The 17563-nt window shown below is 42.0% G+C and overlaps 1 protein-coding gene across 1 annotated transcript in view; it reads left to right on the top strand.

Annotated features, from left to right (window-relative positions):
* FNDC1 (fibronectin type III domain containing 1) overlaps positions 1–14686 on the top strand; it is a 38606-nt gene extending 23920 nt beyond the window's left edge. The window contains exons 13-19 of the mRNA XM_017739424.1: positions 174–404; positions 1424–1532; positions 7066–7145; positions 8818–8847; positions 10525–10686; positions 11368–11490; positions 12923–14686. Coding sequence (XP_017594913.1) covers positions 174–404; positions 1424–1532; positions 7066–7145; positions 8818–8847; positions 10525–10686; positions 11368–11490; positions 12923–13038 — 851 coding nt within the window. The 3' untranslated portion in view covers positions 13039–14686. The remainder of the gene's footprint in view (positions 1–173; positions 405–1423; positions 1533–7065; positions 7146–8817; positions 8848–10524; positions 10687–11367; positions 11491–12922) is intronic.
* Positions 14687–17563: the final 2877 nt, after the last annotated feature.

Genomic DNA, 17563 nt, shown 5'->3' with positions numbered 1-17563 from the left:
CTGCTGCTCATCAATCAAGTTGGCTGTGAGCCATGCTTTGTTAACAGCAGTTTCTGGGCTGGAAGGTGAGGAATTTTAAAATGCACCACAAAACTTGACTCTCTTTAGGAAATTGCCAGCCTGTGTGCTACTCAAACTGCTAACTAAGTGCCACCCTTCCCTGTCTTTTCTAGCTCCTTATGTGACCTATCTCAATAAGGATCCAGCAGCCCCCTGCTCCTTGACAGAGGCCCTGGAGCATTTCCAAGTGGAGAGCCTTGATGAAATCATCCCTAATGACTTCAGAGAGAAAGATCAGCGTCCCCTGAAAGCCCCTCACAACATCACGGTGGTGGCAGTTGAGGGCTGTCACTCCTTTGTCATTGTGGACTGGGCCAAACCTGCTCAAGGAGACATGGTAACAGGTACTCTCTTGAGGGTTTCTCTCCTGATGGGAGAGTGGAGAAGGGGAAGGTTTTCTTAAATGACCATTTTACTTTAAACTGAGCTGATGGCTCATGAAGTTCTCACTCCTCTGCAGTTTTCTGAGGGAGGTGAGTTACTTTCTGAGGAATGAGAAAGGTCCATCAGTCATCCCTCAGTGCCAGAGTGAGTGAGCAGCCCATGTTGGTCCAGATCTTGAGATTTTGGCACTGATTTTGTGACAGTGGTTCTGAAGGCATCACATCCTGCCTGTGTGGTAGCTGTAATAGTACTTTGCTTGACTGAGCACTTCTGCCCCCAGGTAGTGCCCTCAGCTTCACTGCAGCCACCTCCAGGGCCTGCTTTGGAACATCTTTCACACTTGGCTGCAGTCTGTTACAAGCAGACGTGACTGCGTGGCTGGACCTGGTCTGGGTCCTGCCTGGCTGTGGGTGTGGCGACAGGAGTGGACTGCCTGTGGAGGGGCTTCTGGCTTGGTGGTCTTCTAGTCTGCTTTTGTTTTCTTTTTTTGTAGGAAAATAATGTAAATTCTCACAGTCAGTTATCTTGGAATCTGGGGCCAAGGCAATGCTTAGCTTGTTTTACTGAAATTTTGATCAAATAACAGTCTGACAAGCAAGGTTCTGAGAATTTTGTATAATTTTAATTTTTTTTCCCAAAAAAACTCTGATATTTCTGACTGTATTAGTGTCTGCACAATCATTGTGTCACTTAAAACAGTGAATGGGTTGCCTCTGTCATCTTTTTGCCTTCATTGTGTTTTAAATCAGAATTCACAACTGGATGCCATCCTCTGATGTAATGCTCCATCATTATTAGCTAATGATAGGAAATGGTTATAGGCTGGGATTTTCCAGGAGGGTTAGGCGTGGAATCACTTTAATATTTCAAAGATGTTTCCACTCCTTTTAATCCATAAAATTTACTGTGACACCTAGGGATATAATTTATTTAAAATATAATTAGAATCCTCCCAACTGTTTGTCTTTCCTGTTTACAGGCTATCTGGTTTACAGTGCATCCTATGATGACTTTTTAAAGAATAAGTGGTCAACCAGGACTGCAGGGTCTACTCACTTGCCAGTTGAGAACCTGAAGCCCAACACACGGTAAGGATTTGATCCACTCCTTTTCAGCTCTGTTAAGGAAGTAAAACAAATTTTGAGAATTGTCAGTTGTTTTTCTTGGTCTTAGTATAAATGCTTACATCTGATTTAAATTTTACTCATTCTGTTGGACAGCAAACTGTTCTACAAACTGTACAACAACATGATATCTTTACCAAATTAACCCTGAAGCCAATGGCAGTGTGTACATGGTATATATGTTTGTATGTATAAGAACACATATCAGTAACAAAGAAAATCTTGTTTTAAAATGCATTTTCTAGTCTTTTGCATAACTGAATCAAATGTTAGGGGGGGAAATATACTAAAATATGCTAAAATATACCCGTGATGTGACTTGATGTGATGTGGGTCATTCCAACATACGTGTGGCCAAGATTTGGTGCCTGAGGGCTGCTGTGGAAATGCTGCCCACTAGTCTGTTTTCGCTTTCTGTTCACATATGTAGTGCTGGAAGAGAAGGCTTGGTGGTATAAAGTGAGGCTGTGGCAATTGCTCAGAAGTCAGTTTGGCAGGAGCTTTAGGTCTTTATCTTGCAAAAAATCTGACTGAAATGGCAGAACGAGAATGCATGCTTCACATGATACTGGAATAATTTGTGGCGACTGGGGGGAAAGTAAACAGCTACAGAGGGACTGCATTAAAATTACTCCGTCTGATAAGTCGGATTTACTCTAAGCAGATGCTATTGGCTGCTGGGTGTCCCATGAGGGGTTATAGGTGGTGCAATCTTGCAGCATGGGCAGTGTATGAGAAACAGGTTGGCATCTTGGCTGAAGTCAGCACCAGAGAAGATTTCAAGCTCTCCTGGAAAACATCTGCCTGGTGTTTAGGTTTTACAAACAAAACGGAAATCTATGTTTAATCCGTGTCATAAGTTTTCTTCTGAGGCCTGGTCTGACCTCCATTTGAGAAGTGGAAGTTTTTCCATTAGTGAAACTCTGATCAGATTCAGTGGGCACAGGAGCTGCTTCCTTGTGCCACGTGATTGTAAACACTAAACTACTTTAAACCATATTAAATCTTTAAACCAGTAGTTTTGACAAGGTCCCTTCCCTAACCTTAATTCCCAGCTGTCACAGAAGATGATGCAAAGGGCTGAACAGCATCTGCTCAACCACTACATCCAGTCTTCTGCACTCAGAAACATTATAATCCTTGCCATAAATATTTCAGTCCCCTTCCTAGGTATGGTTAGGCTTTTTCCTGCCTTTTTTAGGAAATCTGTCTCAGTGCCTGATGGGAGTAACTAGATAGTCTCATGATTTAAAACACTGTCCTTCACAATCATATCTCCAGGTCTCCTGAAATCTTTCTCTCTGTCCACTTGGGTTTTGTTCCATCTGGGGATATTTTGATCCCACAGTGCCTGCTACCAATTCCAGTGTTGTACAGAGTATTTCATAGGAGGTTCTCAAACATTTACTCAGGACTTAAAATTGCAAACAGAGCCTGGATCTTCTGTTTCAGGGAGCCAGATGCACCAAAAATTTGTTTCCTTTCTACATCTCCATTAAAACAAAGCCACGGTCTGTCCAACAAGCAGCATCAACCACAGCTGGCTTCTGTGTGCCACGAGGGCCACACAAAAGAGCTAAAATGTCCATGAAACCGTTGTCCTGTGCAAGTGGTAGACCTGTGTGGCACATACCTACCTCACGCCAGCTCCGTAGGAAGGTCCTCTTCAAGCTTGGCTCCAATGTCTTATTATAAAATTCGTTGTAAATATTGAACAGGGATGTAGTGCTGGGCCGTTTTAGATGGAGGAAGACACTTTGCATTAACCTGTGAACCTGCAAGCACTGATTTACACATTTTTCATATGGAAGGATGGTGTAGTTGTAGGAGGAGGATTTTAGCCCTTGCCATGGAGGTGCATCCTGCCATCTCAGCCTGCCACCAGACGGAGTGCAGGGCTGAGGATCCATGCAGGCATGCCTTTGGAAATTCTGGAAAAAGGAATTTGCATCTAATTTTTTTTAAAAAGTTGCTTCCCTAATTATTACGCTGAGTGATTATCTCACTTTGCGCTGTGAGTGCCAGCTATTTAATTCCAACAGAAGGGAGACACCTTGAATTAAAACAAAGAACAATTTTGCTCCTAATGACAGGCATGTTGAATGATTAGTCATGTAGCCTTAATGAAAAAATGTATTATATATTCAGTGCTCTGTTACAGTTCACTAGAATTGGTATATAAAATCTCGAAGGAAGTTTATTCTTAGGAGGAAAAGCCTTTTTGTTGTCTGTATTGAAAATGAACAACAAATGATACTGCATCTGTTGTGATTCTTCTGTGCCTAATGGTAACAATTCATATGGTTCTGCCTAAGCAAAGTGTAAATCAAATGTACATATTACAAATTTCGTTCATGTATTTATGTGATGAAAACCAGTTGAGTTATACTGATTTGAGATTTCCTGGCAAATTCATCAGCTGAAGGATTCTGAGTAATGAAAATGTCAGATTCCTGGATCTAGAATGGCTTTGGCAATTTCTTTTTTTATTTGTCATGTCTGAGAAAGAAGTATATCCTGACTACATTATTTTATTGACATTCTTAATACAGTAGTCATAGCATTGTCTATGTTTAAATCACAGGTCAGCAAGTCATGAGATCTGGCTCTCTTTCTGGTACAATGAGAGGCTTCTTGTGTATATAAAGGCTTAGGAATCAATTTTCCAATTTAGCAAAGAAAAATGTACTCATGACTTCATCACTGGTTTGTTTTTTTAGACAGGCAGGCAACATGAACCATCATATGTCCTAGATGGGCTTCTATGTATGTAACAGGACAGCTGAATGCTCAGTTGTCCTGATTGCATAGGTAATCAGTTCCTGCATTATGCATTGGGTACAAAACTGCATGTTTTTCCCCACTTAACTAGCTGCACAAGATTCTTGGGCTGTTCTCTCTGCTGTTTTGAGGGGGGTCATCTCGCTCATATGTCTGATGGGAATGCTTTGAGGCTACTATGAATACACGTGTATTGAAAGGGTTACTCAGTGCCACTGTGTTGAAAGGTGGTATCTGATTATACTTCTTCGGAGGCAGTGGGAAGTCAGGTATCCACACTTTCCACTGTGCTTTGAAGCATTATGAAAAAGGTGTGGGCTGGAAAACATTTTTCTCCTGCTCTTCTGAAGCGGTTACAGCAAACACTGAGCTGAGTCAGTTAAGCTTGGTGCTGTGTTGCAGCTCTTTTGGTAACCAGAGTGAGGAATTGCTGCCTTGTGTCCCATCCCTATGGACAGGCTCGTGCTGCTCGCCCCTGTCTTGATCCAGGTGACAAAAGTGCTAGTGAGGGAGGTGTGGATGGATGCAGGTGCCCCATCACGGCATTGGCCAGAAGTGGAGGAGCACATGGGAGGCTTTTTCCCTTCCCTCTCCACTTTCCCCAGACATGCTAAACACTCTTTTATAGAAAAAATCCAGGTCAATAGTTAAAAACAGGCAAATTTTTCTGCCAACAAAAGGATTACTCTGGACATGAGCAAAAAGCACAGTCTTGCTAAATTCTGCCATTTAGTGTGTTTTCTTTCTGCCACAGCATATGTGTCTTTTAAAATAAGCTGTGAGTTGTTCATGAGCATCATATACTCCTTAATTAAAGGCAGAACTAGCTGCAGAAAGCAGGAGTGAAGTAGGTTTCTGGTGTCAGCTGCAGGACACAGCAGGGACAGGGGACATGCCCCTTGTGCAGACATGGGAACATGTCCCACAGAGGGTCTGACCATGCATGTGCTCCATGTCCGACACACCTACAAGGTAAATCTGTTGCCATGGATGAAGTCCAGACTATTTCAATTCTGGTAGCTTGCACATTGAGTTCACCTAGACAACCTATCTGTAATTTTTAAGGAGTAAACAAGATGCCCTGGCCCATACCCTGGAGATAACCACCTTGCTTCTTGGCAAAACCCAGTGTTCATGTGACTACCACCCTTCGGGCAAAGAAGAATACTATTTGCACATCTTTCCAGCCTTTTCATAAAGATCAGTTTGATTTTAAGGCAAAGCAGTTCACCTTAATTGACAAAAGATACTCCTTTTAATGAAAGAAAAAAAAAAATCACCTTTGCCAAAGGGCTGGGTCAACCATGTCCCCTCTGGTTTATTCTTGTCAGTATTTTCATATGTGCTTAGCTATGCTTAGGGTAGAGAGGCCTTCCATGCCCTGCTATGTGGTTAAGTCTGAGAGGAACAGATACAGCTGATGGTACAGGAAAGTGCACATGGTAAATATTGAGTGGCAGACTAAAAACAGCGAAGTTCTTGCAACAGGCTTCTGTTGAATTTCCCTGCTGCCTGGTAAAGCATGAGCATCAAGTCTCAGCCCAGCATGGCCCATGCAAATGAAGCAGCACTGGCAGGCTTTTGTGCAGGATGGGGAGAGCTTCACCAGGAAGAGCAGCCTGATGTTTTTGATGGGGCAGACTCCCTTTCATCAGCTGTGATACATCAGGCCTGCCATTCAGGTGGGGCACTGTCATGTGAGGTAATCCAGTGCTTGGTAGCAACCATCCATGCAAGTAGTCGCTTGCCATGTTACGTGCGTAGAGTTTTGGAGATGTCTGCTTTTGGATGAGAGGCTAAACCAAGATCCACATGCTATGTGGATATTACAGAGGTACAGTAATTTTTAATTTTTTGATTAATTTCTTTACAAGAATGAAGTTGAGCAAGCAGGCAAGAAAGGAAAACCTAAACTAGGGAATTTTAAAAATTCTGTGCTGGAAATTTTTAAGTAATCTTTCGTTCTAGTTGGTTTCTGTTGGGCTGCTACAAATTTAAAAGGAAAAGAAGAAAACATTAATCTGGGGAAAATTGTCAGGGTAGGCATCAGCTAAAAACCACTGTATTTGGAAATGAACTAAAAATGTACTTAAATGTGTTCTTCTCTAAGGGTAAGGATAAGTTTGCTTCTGTTGAGCAAAGAATGGAGTTCTAGGGGTGAGTCATGTGCTTTGAGTTAAGCATGTGATTTAAATACTTTGGGGAAATCAATAAGACATCATGTGATGCTTTCTTCTATTACTCAAGTATTGTGATCTTAATGCTGCTGGAGTTTTTACAGAAAGGTTAAAAGCTTAGCTTCTAATCTCATATAAATCTGATCCAATTTCAGTTTGCAGTTTACACCACTGCTTTCCTAGGAGTTAATCAGGTTTAAAACTGTTCCTGAGATCTAAATTCGATTTCCTTGCAACTTTTTCTTTTAGTCTTTTGCTATTAGCTGTTTCGTAGAGAATGGATGTCGTTGTATGTGGTTTTTGGAAGGGGGATGATACATAAATAAGTGTTCCAAAAATATGCATGGGAGCAATTGCAAAAAGGAGATGTTTGTCTGTAACAGCCAGCTCATACTCTGGCTCAGTATCCAACTCCATTTAATGCAAAGGACACTCAGTGGAATTCTGCTTTGATTCTTACCCTGCTTTAGCATTATTTATAATTTAGCCATTGCACTGGAACCTGTTTTAATATTATTTCCCTTCTCTTCTTGTTTCAGGTATTATTTTAAAGTCCAAGCAAAGAATCCCTTTGGTTATGGACCTGTTAGCTCTTCCGTCTCATTTATCACAGAATCTGGTATGGTTTGCTTTTTATTTTCATCTCAAAACTCATAATAACAGATGTGGCAGGGCAAAGACTGAAACCAGCATGCCAATAACAGTGATTATTCTGGACTTGCTGCTTTCAGATTATGGGTACTTTTACTTTAATTATTTGTTTTCAGTTAAGATAGGAAAATAATAAGCATTCCTAATGCCACTATGAAAATGTAAGTAATGTTAAAGTCAGTTCCGGGGGAACAGGAAGTTGAATTTCAAATACAAAGAACTACTAATGTTCAACAATACAGAAGCAATGGGAAGGTTAAATGTCTTCGATAGATTGACCAAAAATTTAGTAAATTAGTTTCCTAATTGTGAACAGCTAAACAGTTGGAAGCAGTTGTCTCTGGAAGAAATACAGAAAGCAATAGTTCCATCAGACAGGCGCAAAGTTCTCTGTTTTTTTTTTTTTTGACAAGGCATGCTGCTCTTTCACAAGGCTGAAAGTACAATCAAGAGCAACACCCCCTTCTAAAAATAGTAGGTTAAATGAGCTATTTTTCTCCTGTTTCTTCTACTTCCATCAAGCCAGAGGCCACCGACTCCACTGAATAATAAAGGACAAATTTTTCAGTCTTTACTTGAGTGAAAGGTCTTGTTGTTTCTTGCAAATTTTGCCCTTTTAATGACATGGGGTTTTCGCAGTGTCTGCCTTTGCTCATTTGCCTTCACTCTGTAGTGCTCACTTCAGAAGCTCCACTAAGAACTGTGGAAGTAAATCATCACAGAAGGGAGGCAAAAATGCAAGATAAGTCAGTGGTCCTGGATAATGTATTCAGATTTTCCTTAAATGAATAAGAGGCTCAAGTATTAATTCAGGCATAATATTTGACATTGCCCAGGTGGCCAAGAACGCCGATGGCATCCTGGTCTGTATCAGCAATAGTGTGGCCAGCAGGACCAGGGCAGTGATTGTGCCCCTGTACTCGGCACTCCTGAGGTTGCACCTCACGTCCTGTGTTCAGTTTTGGGCCCCTCACTACAAGGGAGACTTTGAGGTGCTGGAACATTGCTAGAGAAGGGCTGTCAAGCTTTGGAACAGGCTTCCCAGGGAAGTGGTGGAGTCTCCATCCCTGGAGGTATTTAAAAGACATGTAGATGTGGCACTGAGGCACATGATTTAGTGGAGGACTTGGCAGTGCTGGGTTGACAGTGGACTCAGTGATCTTAAAGACCTTTTTCCAACCTAAACAATTACATGATTCTGTGCTGTATCTTGCAGATTGTTTTCCTGCTGCCAGTATATGGGCCTGAATGCCTAGTTTTCCCATCTAAAATCAGCTTCTTTGTGAGCTTTATTTAACATGCTATATACACCAAATTTAAAGTTTTGTTTGCAGCACTGATCTTTTAAGCCACTTAAAAGCGGCTTTGCAGCTGGCACAAGTACAAAAACAGGTTGCTAAATGCAAGGCCCAGTGGTATAATTACAGTGATGGAATAGATCATAAGAGAAAGAAATTGCTAATTCAGAGTACTCTTCTAATGCAAGTGTAAGGTTTGAGCTGATGGGAATATTCAATAAAGAATGCCATCATAGGATGAAGCACCTTATTGAAAATGTTCAATCAGTGACTGTATGTTTTATGTTATAAAACAAGGTTTGGAACAAAATACTAAATTTTCTATTTGTTTTTTTCTTCTAGACAATCCTCTCCTCATTGTCAGGCCACCTGGTACGTCTTTCTCTGTTGTTTCATTCATGAAGTGCATAAAGCCTGTGCAAAACACTTAGAATACAGGAATGAGAAACATTTTTAAACATGCAGTTTTAGGTACAGTTTTAAACAGGAACGAGTAGTAATTCATGGGACTAATTCACAAAACATTTTTTGTCTTAAGACCCCTTATTCTGTTTCCTGGAAAGAAACCTTGTAAAGATATGTTCCAATAAGCACTTGATTTTGGCCCATCTTTTTCCCTGGTACAACAGCTTTAATTGCTTGGTAATAAGCAGTAAACTATATTACTTCTGTATCTGTGTCTTTCAGTTGCCTTAGCATAGCTTGAATGGCACGATCAGGTTTCTCTCTCTCTCCCTAGTTCTGGTGCTTATCTGTAAAAATCATCATGCCCTTATAAATGCTTAAAAAGTCAAGAATATATTACTGACCTGAATGACATGCCACAAAGCTGTTTAGCTTGCTTTGTATTTCCAAATTTGCAATAAGCTAGTTCAGCCCCTAATCAGAAAATCTGATTTCCTGGTGCTGGGACTTACCTTGCTGACATGAACACTGGTAGGGTAACCCCAGGCAGGACATGCTCTCAGAAGAGATGCAGGAAAAAAGACCTCATGGTTATTACGCTCTGTCAGCTTTCCTAAGGATTTAAAATGGTTGGTTCTGGATTTTTTGCTACACTGTTCATGAAAACAGTGTCCAGTATAGCCTTTCCTTCTCTGTTTTGTTGTGCTTGCTAGTCTGGTTTCTTTGTGTCCTCTGAAGTCTCTGAGCAGTGATTGCTGGTGGAAGTGTTTGCAGGATTTGGTCCATGTGCCTAGTGAGAGGAAGAATGACTAACAGAAAAAACTTTCAATCTCATTTGTAAACCACCTGGAAATAGCAGAGTAAAAACAGGGCTTTGGGCTGTAGCTAGAGAGAAAAATACCAATTATCACATTGGAAGCTTTTTGTATCATTCTGTATTCATTAACACAACAGCATTTTCAAAATAAATTATAATGTCATGGCTAGTACAAAGCAAACATTTAGGTAAGCCAGTAGCAATATTTAGTCTTTTGCAATGCAATTAGGCAGTCTTCTCTGCAGCACTGCTCTGAACAGAGTTCCCCAGGAAAGGTTTCACTTGTCTGTTATTGGAAACTCATCTGTTTTGATGTAATCTGGGGAAACAAAACAGAAAAGTACGTTTGTGATACGATCTTTTTAACCAAATAGCAAGAACAGACTTCGCAGGCTGTTGTTCACCATGGAGTTCTTAACGTCTGTTCTTCTGTAAAAGGGTTATGTTTTATACTTAGTCTTAAAATGCAAGTCACTGTCAGACCTAAGATCAAGCTGTGTTAAGAAAAGAAACTGTGTAATACTAGGTAGAGAAGAAGTCTTACTAAAACAATTAAGACTGTACTTAAAGCTGTGGTTCAGTACATGAAATAGTATTTTAATCATTTAAACAGTTATTATTGTCTACTGCCTAAGAGGGATTTAATGAAGTCTCTAAGATTTTTTTAAATAGTATTTTTTCTTGAAGTACTATTTCTGAATATAAAAAAGTCATGCATTAATCTGCTGCAGCATGTCTTGTAAAACATACTAGATATTAACTTCTGCAAAGCTTGGACTGAAATGTTAAAGTCTGTCCCTATTGTGGGATTTATTTTTTTCTCCAAGGCGGTGAGCCTATCTGGATCCCTTTCACTTTTAAATATGACCCCACCTACTCAGACTGCACTGGCAAGCAGTACGTGAAACGAACTTGGTACCGCAAGTTTGTAGGAGTGGTTCTTTGCAACTCCCTAAGGTACAAAATTTACCTCAGTGATGACCTGAAAGGTAGGCACCAAGATTAATTTCCTGCTGCATGATTACTTGTCATCTCCTGTCTTCTGGCTTTCTTCATTTCATGCATGGCAGAATTGTGTGACCACTATGTGGGAGTCCTTCTCTCAAGAAGAATTAGCAGTAGCTCTTACACAGGTGCATTGGCTGAGAGATAATGAAGAAAACTTTCCATATTGTTGATCTGGGATTATGGGACTATCTCAATGTCCTTTCAGGCTATGCTAATAACTATTGTAGTGCCTTGGTATAGTTTCAATAGAGTGTTTGAATGTCTGTTAGAGAAAGAGAGCTCCACAGTTTTTAATTTTCATTTGAGACTGAAGTCAAGCTAACAGCATTGACATATTGAGCATTTTTTACTTTCACATGATATATTTCAACTAATCCAGTTGAAATTCTCTCCACCTGTCACCTGTAGTACACTGCCCATGGACTTGCAAAATGGGGACTACTCCTTACTGAGCTGTAACCCATTTATTTTCCATAATTTCTGCTTCCATACTGTGAAGGTAGCATTCTCCCTCTTTCCAGTCACTGTTTGTTCATTGGTAATACTGTCTGTGTCACTGTAACATTCTTCCCGTTTTCTTCCACAACTGCTTTCCTGGCGGTAAAGAGTATCCCAAACATAAGTATTGCTGAGTTAAGTAATCTGTCTGTATCCCTCTTCAGATACCTTCTACAGCATTGGGGATAGCTGGGGAAGGGGTGAGGACCACTGCCAATTTGTGGATTCACACCTGGATGGAAGAACGGGACCTCAGTCATACATTGAAGCCCTGCCCACCATCCGAGGTACAGCAATGGGGGAGTGGGATGCTGGCCAGGAGCCTGTTATCCCATCTGTGGGATTAAGGGGTAAGGAGCAGAGCACAGAGTGGAGCTCTGTCCACAGCTGCTGGCAGCTCTCCAAGAAGTCCAGCTGATGCAGTAGCTGAGAACATTATGCAAGACCCACAGGATTTGTGGGTGCAGAGAGAGAGAGAGACAGAGACAGAAAGAAAGGGGCATATCATGCAGATACTATGCAGGAACAAAATGCAAAATCAAGCAAACAAAAAAATGGTATAGGTCTATGAAACCTTTCTCTTATTGATAAGACCTGCCTCATTGAATTGAGGTGCAAAACCTCTTCCATGTGCCTAAAGGAGCCAGCAACATCTTTGCAAATACAGCTTTTGTGAACGATTTCTATTAGTTCATTCAATGCAAAACACAAAGGAATATGTCTAGTGACTTAAGGTAAGTACTTTCATTCTGGCCTGGTAGATACCTCTCTCAGAGGGAAAATTCTTACCTTGAAGGAGTTCTCTGAGCAAATTGCTCACCTCACATAACCAAGAGAGTGACAGCTTGCTTCACAAAATGAAACCAATCATGGAAGTCAGGCAATCTTTTCAGTAAGTCTCTTGGTTTAAATTACTTGGTTAGCTTTAGTGGTTTCAGGTTAAATTATGTGTTGATATTCTTTGCATGGTGGCGTTACCAGGAAGAAACTGAAATAGTGATTGATATTTGTGTATCACTGTGAAGTACTGCACTTCTTAGCTCAGAAGACAGATGATTAATCCAGATGTGTATATACTAGGTCTGGGAGACAGAGATAGAGAGCACACAAAAGTTTTATTATTGGCACAAGCCATGAGTGTTTCAGATGTTCCAATGCACGAGCTATGCGGACAAGAATGCTGCACCTCTTCTAATGCTTTAAGCAGTCACATTCTTTCTGCAGATGAATTAAAAGGGGAAGGGAGGGCTTAGCTCAGTATTTACTGCATGAAATGATACCTTTTTGTTTTGTGAAAAGCTGACTTTTAGTCTATTAAGCCCTGTGAGATAATATGATTTGATGGTATTTTTTGCCCCAGAGTCCTTCATATATTTAAACTGACTTAGAAACTTCATAAACACAGCTGAAATATGCCTACTTTTTTGAGTGAAATGCAGAAGCTCTTTGGCAGACCACAGCATTACACAATAGTTAAAGAGATTTTGAGCAGTAAAACCAATCAAAACTACAAGAAATATGAAGGATCAGAGTTAGATCATTCAAGAAAGATCTCAGCCAAATACCACAGCAAGCCAATACCCTTTTGATACAGCTCCCTGCCAGACAGTTTATAAATTTTCATTTGTGCTGTGGGATTGATTCTCACTGCATCTGCTACTTTTGTTAAATTGATGTGTCTTTGTTCTGGAATACAAATGGTTGTTTTTCTCCTGACAGGGTATTACCGCCAGTACCGCCAGGAGCCTGTATCATTTGGACGCATTGGATACACAACACCTTACTACTATGTGGGCTGGTATGAGTGTGGTGTGCCCATCCCAGGGAAATGGTAGCAGTCTGCTTTCCTGTCTTAAGTAGACCATGCTTTTCGAATTATTTCTACCAGAGGACTGTGAGCAACTGATTTGGAAAAGGAAAAAAAAAAAGATAAATGGGGCAAACCAGTGAAGACCAGCTGCTCAAGAAACCCTCGTGAAGACAAACATGGACACCCTTTACCAGCCTAAATCTGTGGTGCTACTTGATTTCTGCTTGGAAGCAGGGATAAGATATAAGTTTGGTGTCCTACCTTCCTCCTCTGTGTCTTTAAGGCACAGAGAGAAGGTTGCAATGTGTGCAACCTGTGAAAATTAGAACTGCATTAGCCATGAAAATTTGGAAGTTTATTATATCTTACAGGAACGACCTAAGCATGCTGTGCTTGCTTAATGGGATGCTAAACTGTCTTTTGCTGCCCGATGGGGCTCCCCTATGCAATCATGCCATGTAACTGGCCACCCACCAAAGGCAGTATATTCTCCTGAAGACTTACCCTGTGGGTTTACCCACTGCTGGACTAATCACCAGGTCACAGTGTAAATTCACTTTGAGATATATCTGTATCTGTATCTATATAAATACAGTACTGTACATCTGCAGAAATACTTCTTAGAGATGCTGAGATCTTCTTGTTCACTAGATAAATATGTTTGGAATTTTTATGTAAAAGGTGCTGTTAATTCTTTGAAATATTGCTATGCACAATATATTAACCAAGGAAAGAGCTGTATTCTTCTTGTGAGTACTGTTGATGTAACATCTGAATTATTGATAAAAGACCTGTGTCCCACTTCCTTGGCAGCCTTTGGACTGGACATTCAGTGGGATTCTCCCCCTCTATCCATGTTAGAGTAGCACTGTATCATCCAGCGAAAACACATACCCAGCAGTTCATCAGCATCAATTAAGCTTTCTGTCCTTTACTATTTAAAAGTTTTAATGCAACTTTCCGTCAATCCATTCTCATCTTATTTTGTATGTTATTTATTCCTTGTCGGTATCTTTCACATTACTGTGCAGAGGCATAGCGTGAGTAATTTGGAAATTAGAAACTGCTTTTAACTTATTTGCTCTCCGAAAAGAAGCCCAAGCCACCAATACAGGAGTCAACTAGCAGGGGCTCATTTGACCATGGGGACAAATTGGGATACACTTCTTTTTAAATACTACTGACATCTCTTCCAAACAGACCAGATAGCAGAAACTGACATGAATGAGAGTTATAATAATGATTTTTCAGAAGGCATTTGGAAGCTTGCAATAATGTAGAATTTTTGTAGTCCTTCTGGGCAATGTAGCATTAATGGTTTTATGGTAACATCTCAACAACCTTTACTCATGTTAGTAAGACTCAGCTGTTCTGGCAGCCTGGGAGAGTAGCAGTAACCTGGGGGACAGATCCAATCTCTGGTCCATCTCTCACTCTTTTTCCAGCTTACATGTAGTGTAGGTCTAACACCTCTTGAGGTGTTTCCTGTAGTTATTTTAAATTGCATGGGGGCAAAAAAGGGAGCTAAAGTGATTAAAAGAGCATTTTCTTTTTCATGGTGATTTGGGTTTTAACATTTTAATTTTTCTTTGGCTTCAGTACAGTGCCAAATATATGGTCTTGAAGTATAACTTTTTTCCCTAATAAACCTATGATACATGGTTCCATTTCTATTTCATCCTTTCTGGTCATCTGTGTCAACTAATCTAAGTGACAAATTGTTAGTTTTCAAAAAGTCCTCCTTGAGGCAGGAGTAAGTGTCAGCTTTTTGTAAGGGACTGGAAGCATGTGAATGTGTTGTTCCCTTTCGAAGATGGTTAGCAGCTAGTGTGGAGTTACCAAGAGCAAATCATGCCTGACCACCCTGATCATGTTCTTTGTTGAAATTACTGCCTCTGTGCACAGGGGAGAAAAGGGAATGTCATTGGCTTCTGTAAAGCATTTGGTATGGTCTCCCAATGTCTGCTTGTATTGAAACTGGTGGAACATGGCTTGGAGACTTGGTCTTTAAAGTGGAATGCACGGATGGAGTGCACCATCAGCAAGTTTGCCACTGACACTAAACTGGGGCTGTGGAGCAGTTTATGTGCTGAGGGCAGAGCTGCTCAACAGAGGGACTTTTACAGGCTGGAGAAACGAAATGTCAAGAAACTCATGCAGTTCAGCAAAGGGAAGTGAGAAGTCCCCCATGTTGGTCCTTGTGGCAATCCAGGCTGGGATGACTGTCCAGAGAGCAGCTTTGCAGAAGAGCTGCATTTTACCTTCAGAGATCACAGGTAAATTCTGATTTGTTCATCTGCAGACACATAGTTTCTTCATTCTCTGATGGAAATACCTTTGGGGTGGGACAGTCCCATTCAGAGATAATCATTATGGGTGAAGATCTGATACAGTACTTTTTTCTGCAGCCTCAGCTGAGGAGGAAGTGGGGGTGCTGGGGCAGGGGTGGAGGCTGTTGTGCACTCTTCCCCTCCAGTGTGAATCTTCTCTGAGGCTAAACTAGCCAGGGCAGTCAGTAGTGGGGCACAGCAGGGAAACATGTGAAGTACAGTGGTGTGCAGCCTGTTGCCTTCGCTTTGAGGTCTGGGTAAGTCCTCTGTGCTATATGAGGTGATCTGATTGACACATTTGCATCCTTTGCCCTGTGCGTAGGGTAAACATGTTACTGTGATACCAGGTAGTTTCTTGATGAGATGATGCTGATCTTGTGGTGCGATTACAGAGGTGACTAAAAACCATGTGGGCCAGGAAAGCCATGTCCCATCCAGATCCTCTCTTCAAGGCCCTGTCAGTGTCCTGAACAATGGGCTGCCCTCCCCTTTCCTTCCCTATGTCCTTGCTGCCCCCATGACACCCTGGTCCTGCCATGCCACCATAGGAGAAGCAGCACACCCGCTTGGGAGCTAAACTTCCTCTCAGCTGAAGCAGCTGTTCAGCTTTGTGGCTGCCCTGCGTATCAGGGAGTGTCATACGACTTTGGATAGTGCTAATGGGAGAGGAACGGGTCTTTTCCTCTCTCAGCTCTCCTCCCATGCCCCTCTTACTGGCAACACCACATCTGCATCTGGTTTTCAAGCTCTTGGCGCCAGCTCAGAGAATGCCATGTCCCTTCAGAGGCTCTGAGGGGTGTTGCACCACCCCTGCTTTCTTGTCTAAGTGACCTTGAGGGAACAGGATGGAGGAGAAGAAGGATCCCCACAGAGAGAAAATTCACACAGCTTGGGCCTGCATCGCCTCCGGTCCAAGTCTCTCAGGGGTGGAGGGATGCCAGGGCCCTGCCTGGTGGGGAATTGTACAGAGTTGAAAAAGAAAGGGATGAAAACACAACGGAGGAAGGGGTGGGGACGAAAAGACAAGCAAGCTGCTCAAAGCATTGTCTGGCCTGGTCAGTTCCAGATGCTAATCTCTGATCACTGTACCATATTTTTGTGAGAATTGGGATTTCTGCCTCAAAGGCAGCAGGAACAATTGCCAACGTGTGACAAATGCCAACGGTTCTCAGGGGCAGCCAAAGCCATGCATGTGGACCCAGCATGTGAACAGAGGAACTCTTTGGTGATGAAGGAAGCATTGAGTGTCACTTGGAAAGATACTAGAAGGCCTTCATGGGAGGTAACCCAGCCCTCTGAACAATGTGAAAAGATCCTTGCAGTTCCTCTCTACAAGGAACTATACAGTTTTCTGTCCTCAGAACTCATGCCCTCTTTTCTCACCAGGCAGATAGATATTATTCAAGTGAAGAACTGTCGTCTTCTGGCAGAAGAGAAAGAGGTAAATGCAGAAGGGAATGAGGTCAATGTGGCAGTAGCACAGCTCTGCTTCCTAAGGCAAAACTGGCATCCATGGATGTTTAAAAAGTCCCACCCACAGAGTCCTGCCAGCCTGCCTGAGGGCCCTTCGCTGGTAACATTTAAAAACAAAGACATGCCTTGTACTGCTGCTCCCTTTCTCATCCTGCTTGTGTGTCCCATAAAGCAGGAAGCACTCCCACAGGACTTGTGCCACATCGCTCTGCCAACTGCACCACAACAGTCAGTGAAATGTATGACCCTGATGAGAATGAGCACTTGGAGAAAAAACACCAGAATTGTATCGGAGTGCAAAAATCCTGGTGTCAACACTGGCAAGTCAGGTGTCAAAGGTGACAGCTTGTGGGCCAGGTCCTCAGGTACCAACAGTTGCCATAATACCTTGGGGCCAATTGTGTCACCAGTGCCAGTGTCACCCAGCTCCAAACATGGCCTGACCAGCAGAAAAAGAGCTGGAGAACCTCCACATGGCACATGCCAAGGAAGCACATATTCACATTCTACAGCAGAGGAGAGCCTGGACATGGAGTATCTTCTGCCCTCCTGTACAAAGCCAGCTGGTGGACATCAATGAGAGGGTGACCACGATGGTTAGGAGACTGGTGCATACGGCATACAGGGAAAGGCTGAGCACTGGGTTTGTTCAGACTTGGGAAGGGAAGGTTTTGCTGGCAGTGATTTGATATTTCACATGGCCTAATGGGATCATAAAGAAGATGCACCCACACTTTTGTGAGCAGT

The sequence above is a fragment of the Corvus brachyrhynchos genome, unplaced genomic scaffold (genome assembly GCF_000691975.1).
Source record: "Corvus brachyrhynchos isolate BGI_N302 unplaced genomic scaffold, ASM69197v1 scaffold14, whole genome shotgun sequence".
In the NCBI taxonomy this organism is placed as follows: Eukaryota; Metazoa; Chordata; class Aves; order Passeriformes; family Corvidae; genus Corvus; species Corvus brachyrhynchos.
Note: the sequence above shows the minus strand (reverse complement) of the source record. Positions and strands in the feature narration are given on the sequence as shown.